Here is a 10,165-nt window from a genome sequence, read left to right on the forward strand (position 1 = left end):
ATAATCAGCTCTCTTAACCCTGAATCTCTCACTGCATGTGGGGCGTGAATTAGCTGTGAGATGGTAGGTACTCTAGTGTGTATGCACTGTTGAGTGTAAAGCCGGGGCGGGGTGGGGGGATAGAAAACCTTTGCAGGACATCTACTGTAAGGGTGAGGGCCTAAGCCTAGGTTCTAAACAAAGCCAGAGGTGCTTTGCTACTATTAATACCAATTTCTGCACTCAGTCTTTTGTGTGAAATCCTTGTATAATTGGGGATAAACCCATAGCTAGTTCAACTTGGTCTCTTGGGAACCATTCTGTTTTCTCTAGCCTTGGAGGTTGGGGGCAAGCTCTTAGTCATGGCTTTACAGTGACCATATGATTCAGTAGTCAAGATTTAAGCCCACTCTGGTTCAGACATGCTGGGCTCAGCGAGCCTTAGTCTGGGGGGAAGGGCATACGTACTTTAAAAAAGAACATTTAATGTTACTGTGTTTCATATTTGGAAAACAAGAGGGAAAGCCTGCTCTTTTCAAAACACAAACTACAGGAAGTAAAGCTTGGTAAAATGTACAGAGGCTAGTTATTCTCAACCAAGGAGTTGTGGCATAACAGAGTGTCTCTGGGGCAAGATTCTATCAAAGTTTCCATCAAATGGGGTTGGGGTTCTTTGGGGGTTTGTTTGTAAAAACACTAGTGGTAAAAAAACAAAAAACAAAAAACACTAGTGGTCTGTGATATCTGGACCTTTCTCATGGGCTCTTTGACACAGACCTCTCAAGTTTGTTTTCTCTCAGTGAAGATCACAGCCAAGAACATTCCTTGGGCCCCGGGACATGGAGGTAGATAGAAAATTCCAGAAGGTTTGGAGTGGGGGATGGGGTCCAGACTCTGTGAAACTTCTAGAACATTCCATACAATTCCAAACAGGGTAGACAATAAAGTTCATAAACCATCCAAAAAAAAAGAAAAGACTAGCTGGATTCAGACCTAATTACCCCATTATTAACTACCATTTTATCCGGTAGTTTCATTAGCATCATTTCCTTAAAAAAATTTCCCTCCTTTTATTTTGTTGAAACAAAAAAATATAATTTTTTTTTTAATCTAAACACCTTGGAACAATGATTAAAGAATCACGTTGTCTAGTGCTAGGATATGGCAAGAGCAGGAGGATTTAACTCTCTAAAAATACAGCTCACATTATTTACTTCTCAAAAAAGGAAGTTGGATTTAGCACTTTCAAGGTCAGCCTTAAATAACCCATCCATATCCAACCTTAAATAACCCTCCCCACCTTGAAGGGTCCCAGCAACAGAGTCATAACATTAGACCCAGGTGGTGGCCTCTTATGGAAGGAGCAGTCGGCTGACAGCAGCTCCCCTCACAATCCTTCAACCTAAGACCGAGCAGCATGGTAGATAAATTCTGGGGGCCCAAACATTTACAAACAATAAGAGAGCTTGAAAGATTTAAAGTTCTTTTTGGGGAAAAAAGAAAATACAGGCATATTCGGAGATGTTGCAAGTTCCGTCCCAGACCACTACAATAAAGCGAATCACACGAATTTTTGAGTTTCCCACTGCATCTAAAAATTATACATATATGTCGTCTATTAAGTGTGCAATAATAGCATTATGTCTAAAAACCAATGTACATGGCTTCATTTAAAAATACTTTATTGCTGAAAACTGCTAACCATCATCAATAATGCAGGGCTGCCACAATTTGTAAACAAACAAACAAACAAAAAACCCCACACAATACAGCGAGGTACGCCTGCAAGACAAGAAGAAATAAAGTAAAAGTCACGAGTACTCCTTCTGGGTTGAAGGAGGCCAGCCTCTATCTCTTCACCAACAGAATGTGAACTTGGCCTCTAAATTTATGTCAATTTATGTCTAAAGTGTGTATCTTTCCCTTCATCCAACCTTGCCAAATACTTTTGCACTTTGCCTTGAGCCTGGGGGTTTGAGAGTTGGCTGAGACTTGATGCCAGTGGGACATGCAGGAGGTCTGATGACTTCAGAAAACCAGCCCATTTTACCCGTTCAGAGAAATTCTCTTTTTACCCAACAGGCCTCTAGAGCCAGCCTAATTGGGGTGTGGTGGGGGGAGGGCACATCACAGCCATGTGCAGCTGAACTGGGCAAGTGACTTACCCTCTCTGGGCTTCAGTTTCCTCATTTGTTAAATGGGAAGAGTCACCGTACCTACCTCCTGGGGGGGGGCGTTATGCAGGTTGCATAAGGTCATGATGCACAGCATTGAGAACACTGCCTGCCACGTTGCCAGCGACTGCTGGCCGATACTGTCATCACCTGAATTCCATATCCCGGCCTCTTACACAAATACCTTGTGGGATTATATTTTACAGTTTTGACCTGTGCCTTTGACACGGCCCCGGTGGAATAGTGTTCCTCTGTAAATCCCAAGGGACTTCCCTAGCAGTCCAGGGGTTAAGACTCTGCACTTTCCTTTTTTAAATTTTATTTTATAAATTTATTTATTTATTTATTTATGGCTGTGTTGGGTCTTCGTTGCTGCGCACGGCCTTTCTTTTAGTTGCGGCGAGCGGGGGCTACTCTTCATTGCAGTGCGCGGGCTTCTCACTGTCATGGCTTCTCTTGTTACGGAGCATGGGCTGTAGGTGCGCAGGCTTCAGTAGTTGTGGCATGTGGGCTCACTAGTTGTGGCGCATGGGCTCTAGAGCACAGGCTCAGTAGTTGTGGTGCACGGGGTTTGTTGCTTTGCGACATGTGGGATCTTCCCGGGCCAGGGCTCGAACCCGTGTCCCCTGCATTGGCAGGCGGATTCTTCACCACTGCGCCACCAGGGAAGCCCAAGATTCCGCACTTGCAAATGCGCAGGTTCGATCCCTGGTCAGGGAACTAGAATCCCACATGCTGTGTGGCACGGCCAAAAAAAAAAAAAAAAAAAAAAAAAATCCCACAGAAATCAATGATCTAGGTCTCAGTCTCCTCTTTATTTGCATGTGGTTACAATTCATAAATACACTCACCGTTTTCCTCCCCCTCCAAAACTCTCCCTTATACCTAAAACCCCACCCAAGCCCTTGGTTATAAGGATTCCCTTTCCTGTCTAGAAGGGGAGGGTGGTTCTCCTTGTCACTCCATCTTCATGTAGGGTCTCCCTCAGTCCATGTGAAGTGTGGGGCCTCGAAGGGCCTCTGAAGCTTGGGGATGATGAGCACCACGAATCCGCCAGAGGTCCCGGCCATGTCCTTGAGTGACCACGTGGCTGGTTCCCTTCTGTGCCATGCTTGGGGTACAGATGCCAGGGGGGCAGCAGTTAGCGTCTCATGTCCTGTCCGTGCCTGAGGCCGAGCTGGTGCTGCCCCAGTGGGCAGGGGGTCTGCAGTGGAGTCCCGGGCCTGCTCAGGTGGTGGTGAGAGTCCTGCGGGGGCACCATTCCCAGCCAGTGCTGGGCCTGCTCTCAGAGACGCGTCTGAGGCCCGGCCCCTCGGGGTCCAGCTCTCGGGGCCCTACCCAGGCCCTTGGTCAGTCCTGTGCGGGGAGGGCAGCCTCGAGGAGGAGGTGCTCTCAGGCCTCTCTTCTCCTGGCTTCTCCAGACAACATCAGGCGTGGGTGACAAATTGGGTCCTTGGCCCCGTTAGAGGGCGTGGCACCCCAGTGTCTCTGTCTCAGCCAGGTGCCAAGCTTTGCCATCCTCCTGGTAGGGTGTGGAGAGCCCGGGAGGGCTAGGGGTACCCTCTTCAGGGATGGGGTACGGAGGCTCTGGGGGAGCGGGGGCTTCTCCGGGGCTCCGTGCTGCCCCCAGTACTGGCCCGTTGTAGATGTAGATGTTGCCGGTGACAGTCACAGACCCGCCGGTGACGTGAATGCCATTGGTGCCTGTGGGAAGGAAGGCGGAGTAAGGAGTAAGGGGCAGGTTTGAGGGGAAGGCCTGTGTGGCCCCAGCATCGGACCCCAGCTTCCCCAGGGCCCCTGTCCGCCATCTCCCCTTTCCGCCCTGTCCCCCTCCATCGGCGTTCTTGAGCTCTGTGTTCATTCCTCTGTTTCTTGGTTTTCCGTCTCTTCCCTTCTCTGTAGTCCGGATGCTCTGGCTGCTGGAGCGTCCTCTCACACTCTCTCTCCCTGCCCACCCTCCCTCCCCACCCACCCTGCTTCCTGCGCCTGCCCCAGGCTCACCGTGGGCCACCTGGCCTTGCTCTGGGAGCTCAGCCTCCAGCTCCCTGGCCTGGCTCAGAGGACTCTGCTGTTGTAGCGCCTCTTCCTCCAAGCCTGGGGTCGCCGGGACCCCGGCCGAAGCTGGGGTCAAGTCTCCAGAGGTGGGCAGAAGTGGCTCTACCAGGTCAGGGTACTGTGGGTTGACCCTCGGGGGCTCCCAGCTTCCTTCAGCAGTATTTGATTCCTCTCCCTGCAGGACAGAGGCCGAGAACCAAGCAATGACATGGGCCTCAGACCCCATCTTTCTTTAATTCCTCCCCCCTCCCCACCCCATGCTTAGGCAGCTCAGTGCCCTCTTCTGCTCCTCATCAGGCTCCCTGCCTCAGGGCCTTTGCACTTGATGCTTCCTCGTCCTGGAGCTCCTGGAGCACTTTCCCTGATACATCCCGACAGCTGGCTTCCTGTTTTCTTCAGCTCTCTGCTCAAATATCAGCTGATCACAGAGGCCCTCTCTGTCCACTCTAAGATAATATACCCTCATCTGTTGCCACTGTCACTGTCCCCCTACCATGCTTTATTTAGCAGTTATCACTACGTGAGGTACAGCTGTCTACCTTTATTCTGGCTCCGCTGGTTTGTAACTCTGGGAGGACAGACACCTTGCTTTGCTCACTGCTGTTTCCACTGTGCCTTGAACAGTGCCTGGCACACCGTGTGCTCGATAAATTATTAGTTGAATGAGTGAAGGGCTGTTGAAGCTGCAGACTCTTTTCCTGCCTGCCCCTCACCTGGTTCACCTGTCCCCCCTGCCTCCTCAGCCTTCCCCATTACCTCTGGATGCCTCTTGAGCAGGGATCCTGCAATAGAAAATGAAATGGCAGGCCTCAGACCCCCAGGCTTTCCTCCTCCACACAAGCCATGATAGGGCCCCGCCCACCCCGGGCTCCCCAGAAGGATCAGGTTATCATTACCCTTATCTCCAGCCTCAGAATGGGGGGCTGGATGGAGGTGATGTCTACGTGGGGGACAGGAGTTGGGCGTCTTGAGGGTGTGAAGGCGCAGGAGGGGCATTCCTGGGGGAGCCTCCCTCCCCCATCTAGGTAGGCACAGCCCCAGGCCCTGCATCCCTGCCTGCACGCTGCTCCTTCCTACCCAGCTTTCTGCAGAGGGAGGGGTGGCTCTTCCAGGTGCAGGCGAGGACGGTGGTGAGGAGCAGAAAGGAGACCAGCGGTAGCAAGATGGCCAGCATCAGCATCGCTCCTGCAGGACAGCAGACAGGGCGGGGCATGAGGGCCCGAGGAGGCTGGCGGTGGGCAGTTAAGGAAGAGCTCTCCAGTTCTCAGGCCACCCGGACAGAAAAGGGAGAGCGGCTTTCCCCTCCCAGTCCCACTACAGGTCCTAAAGGAGCAGTTGGAGAAACTTCCCTCGGGGTACAGAGAAGGGGGCACTAAGCCTGACTAGGGGGGGACCTCCTGACAGCCAGCAGAAACTCTGCCATGGATGGAGGTGTTCGGGGTGGATGCGGGTGGCCACTGGCACGGGGGCAGCCTTGTGGGTGAGGACAGGCACTTGGGCAGTCGGTCTGCAAGGGCTGAAAGTGGGAGTGGGAAGCAATAAGGGAGGGTGCGGAGTCTGTAAGCAGACTCAGGCCACAGGGTAAAGTCACGTTTCTGCGGACTTGACCATCTTACAGAGAGACCCACAGCTGCGGGAGCTGAGGTAGTGCTTCTGCAGCTGTGGAGGTGTTTACAGGGGTGACAGAGTCGGGATCCTGGCTTCTGAACTCTGCCTGTGGCTGCCTGGCAGCGGAGGGCTGCCCGGTCTCCACTTGCAGCTCAGGGCAGGTCCCGGGAGGGAGGGAAGCGGAGGCTGGGTTTCTCAGGTGCCCACATGGAGCCATGGTAACTGCTGCCTTCCTATGGGCCTCATGCTGCCGTGAACAGCATGGAGTCTACCATGCCCGTCGCCTGTGTCACCTGTGCCTGAGGAGGATGGGGAGCACTTGGACATTTGCACACTGGGAGTGTGCCCTTTGTGATCCATCTAATTCCGTGGCCTAAGGGAGTCCAGAATGGGAGGTGTGGGGGAAAATTAGACCCAGAGTCTTGCACACCTGGGCTCCTGCCCAGTTGTGTATTTTTCATATACAAAATGAGATTAGCTTACATACTCTCTAAAATTCCAGGTCTAAAATGCCAATCGTTTTTGATACACAGTTAAAAATTAATACGAGGATGTGGAAAATATTTATGATAGAGTTGGATGAAAAATTAAGTTACGAACATTCAAATGACTGCACTTGTAGGAAAAAAAATATTTTTTTCTATTGCACAGAAAAATGTATGGGAAGATATATTCAAAAGTGTTGAGTGTGGGGCTTCCTTGGTGGCGCAGTGGTTAAGAATCTGCCTGCCAATGCAAGGGACACGGGTTCGAGCCCTGGCCCGGGAAGATCCCACATGCCGCGGAGCAACTAAGCCTGTGCGCCACAACTACTGAGCCTGTGCTCTAGAGCCTGTGAGCCACAACTACTGAGCCCACGTGCCACAACTACTGAAGCCTGCACGCCTAGAGCCCGTGCTCCCCAACAAGAGAAGCCACTGCAATGAGAAGCCTGTGCACCGCAAAGAAGAGTAGCTCCTGCTCACCGCAACCAGAGAAAGCCCGCGCACAGCAACGAAGACCCAACGCAGCCAAAAATTTAAAAATAAATAAATAAATTAATTAAAAAAAAAAAAAAAGAAAGTGTTGAGTGGATATGCTAGGTGATGGTTCTGTGGGTGATGTTTAGTTTTGTTTATCTGAATTTTCTAATTTTCTGCAGTCTGCATGTATGGCATGGGCTTTGGAGTAAGAGAGACTTAGAATAGGTCTTCATAACACCAGTTACCACGTGGATGATCTTGGGCAGGTCACCTAACCTCTCTGGGACTCGGTTTCCTCATCTAGTCAGTGAGATAATAATAAGACTATTTCAAAGGATCATTATGAGGGTTAGATGCGTTATTGAAAGTCAAGTGTTCACAGAGCGCCTGACGCACTGGCTCTCAATAAGTGGAAGCTATGATTATAAATACTTGGTAATTTTTTAAAGTTAAGGAAATAAACTTTCCCCTGATTAATAACAACTACAGTCATTAGAAACATCCTGTAATCCTCTGTTAGGAGAGGAAACCAATGACTCCACAGAAAAGACCAAGAAAGCATCAAGTGTAGAATCTTCTCTCGAATAACGGAAGGTGTAACCTACTACAGAGACATCCAGTCTAGTAAATGGATTATGTGATGGTGGCATGTCCAAAACGATGACGGTGATGTCCGTTACAATTACATCTCCGTGTGGGTGTACTATTACATATAACTTATAAGTTATGTGTAGGACATATAGCTTAAAAAGTGTGTGTGTATGTTGGTGTGTAATTAACCTGGCCCAGGGATACTCCAATTTCCTTTTGAGGAGCTTTTTTTCTTGCCTCAATTCTGACTGGAAAGGATTCATCATTTCCCCGTCCTTTTAGATGGCTAGAATTAAGGCATCTTCTCAGATGCCCCCTGCCCCTGTCCCTGGCCCCTCACCTGGCATCTCGGAGGGCTCTGGCGGATTTCTGCAGCTGGTATCAGACCGGGAGGTGCCTGGCGCTGCCTCTACGAGGCCCCGGTCCTCACACCTGTGGAGGAAAGAGCCCAGCTCAGGTGGGCTCCTGGCGGTAAGTGGGAGGCGGTCCGTGGAGCTGAGCAGTGGACAGGGCTGTCAGCAGCTGGGGCTGGGAGGGTGGGAGGAACACGGACCTGGCACCCTCACCTGGTGTGGGGCTGGCAGCGGGCACTGGGGGAGGAGGTGTTCTGGAAGTGCCCTGCCTTACAGGGAACACAGTTGCTGTCAGCCTTCCTGTCTTCATCTGGCAAGAGAAAAGCACGGCCAGCCAGGGTGAGTGGGCAAAGGGAGCCCCGTTGTGAGCCTCCTTTACGCCCACTGGATGGCCCCTTCCCTGACCACCCACTGCAATCTGTAGTTTGCAGCATCTTTCCTGATCTCCGAATTGCCCGAGCTTCCTCCCAGTGCTGGGAGGACCCCCGAACCCGGCATCATCCCAGTTTCATTTCTCTGCAGGTCCCTTCCGTGAGCCTTGCTCAGGGAGGGAGAAGAGGCCTGGGGCCTCACCATGGACACCACCCCATGCACCCTGCCCCCTTCAAGATCACCCGCCTCCTCCCCCCGCCCCTTTGCCCCCAGTGACCTCTGACCTTTGAGCTCGGCTTCAGTGCCAGGCGGGCAGTGGGAGAGTGACTCGCAGTGTACACACTCAGAGCCCCAAAAGACGCAGAACAGTCCTGGCTGGCAGCGGCACTGGGTTTTGTGTTTGCTAGTGCAAGGCGTGATCTCCACGAAGCCCAGCACTGGTGGGGAGACGGAGGGCTCAGCAGAGGGGCTGCGCTCCAGGAGATCCCAGCCCCCAGCCCCGCCAGAACACCCCACTCACTCTGGTCACAGGGGCGGCACAGCTGGCAGATGGAGAGATGGTTCCAGTGCTCGTTGTAGGAATTTTCGGGGCACGTGGCACAAGTGGTGTCCTGGTCGGGGCCACATTCAGCCGAGACGTGTGTGCCTAGGATGTGAGCGGGGCAGTAGGAGTGTCAGGGGACTAGGGTTCCACCATCCCCTCTGCTGCTTGCTGTGTGACCCTGGGCCTGTCCCGGTGCCTACACGGGAGGGACGGCCGGCGTTTCTCACTCTCTGTTTCTGCCAGCGGGTGCTCCTGGGAGCTGGTGTCCACCTTCCGCCTGAGGCAGCGATGTGGGCTGGAGCCCCCTGTCACCCACCTCCCCGTCCCAGACTTCCCCTGGCCCCCGCCTCTCACCTGGGGGGCAGCGGGAGCAGCAGACGTGATGCTTGGGTTCGTAGTACTCCTTTTCCCGGTCCCGGCAGGTTTGGTTCTCCGTGCCGTATGGGGGCACCTTCGAGGGGAGATGGAGTGAAGGCGGAATTATTCAGCAGTCAGCTGGCAGGGGCACAGGGACTACAGGGAGGGCGGCCCAGACCCCTCTTCCCTAGCGAAGCCCACCCCCACCCGCCGGCCCGGGCCCCTCCCTCACCAGCTGGGGCTGGGATGCTGCCAGGAGACCCCAGAGGCCCAATATGAGCGGCCCCCAGGCCAGGCCGCAGGGGGAGGTGGCCCACGGCAGGAGCATGGCGGCCAGTCAGCCAGCCGAGCAGATGGGTGGAGGCCTGGGAGGAAGGTGGGAGGCCTGGACGTCCCGGGCAGGGGTGGCAGCAGCCTCCCGAGCCCAGAGGCGGGGACAGGACTCGGCCGACTTGCCCCCGGGGGCCAGAGCGGCCGGGCCTGGCCTGGCCTCCAGGGCTCCAGCGCTGGGCTCAGGAAGTGGGAGTGGAGCAGCCGGCGGGGCGGAGACAGGGAGAGCTGGGAGCTAAGGCAGCTGTCTGTCGCAATCGGGAAGAGGAACAGGCTGGGCTGCCCGAGGCAGGGCGGGAGGGGGTGGCGGGGAAGGCACGTGAGGGCAGCGGGCCGGAACCGGGCCTCCTCCCTTCTCTGGAGGCCTGACTGGAGAGGAGGATGCAGGGACAGGACAGGCCCAGCCGGTGGGAAAGGGGTAGCGGAGCCAGGGGACACTCCTCGGCTGGGCCCCCGGAAGCCCAGCTGGGAACAGATGGAGTTCCAGACACAGCTGGGTCCAGCCAGCAGGACACCAGATCCGAAAAATGGATGAGCCTGGACCGTCAGACTTGGAGGGTACAGAGAGCCACGGAGAGCCTCGGCCAGCCAGACCAGCATCTGGGAGCCAGAAGTCCGAGTTGGCAGACTGTCTGGACTCCCGGCTTCCCACCCTGTTGTGTGACTTTTGAAGATAAACTACAAAGGAGTCACAAGCCAGCCAGCACCCCATTCCCTGAGTCAGCCCAGCCCACACCCACCTCAGTGGACACAGGTCACCTACGAGATTCTCCAGAGGGTGCAGCGGCCCCTGCTCCCCTGTCGTCAGAGAAGGCGGTGGTGCATAGACCAAGTTCCCAT

At 54.0% G+C, this 10,165-nt stretch overlaps 1 protein-coding gene across 1 annotated transcript; it reads right to left on the reverse strand.

Annotated features, from left to right (window-relative positions):
• Positions 1–2,955: 2,955 nt before the first annotated feature.
• Positions 2,956–9,323, reverse strand: LTBR (lymphotoxin beta receptor; the record flags this gene model as incomplete). The annotated part of the gene is given in 12 exon segments (XM_079714751.1): positions 2,956–3,614; positions 3,616–3,638; positions 3,640–3,857; positions 4,155–4,383; positions 4,965–4,990; positions 5,286–5,393; positions 7,710–7,801; positions 7,936–8,032; positions 8,379–8,531; positions 8,615–8,740; positions 8,993–9,089; positions 9,228–9,323. Coding segments are annotated over 12 exon segments (1,299 nt in total). The 3' UTR covers positions 2,956–3,580.
• Between the last annotated feature and the right edge of the window lie 842 nt (positions 9,324–10,165).

The sequence above is a fragment of the Hyperoodon ampullatus genome (genome assembly GCF_949752795.1).
Source record: "Hyperoodon ampullatus genome assembly, chromosome: 11".
Classification (NCBI taxonomy): Eukaryota; Metazoa; Chordata; class Mammalia; order Artiodactyla; family Ziphiidae; genus Hyperoodon; species Hyperoodon ampullatus.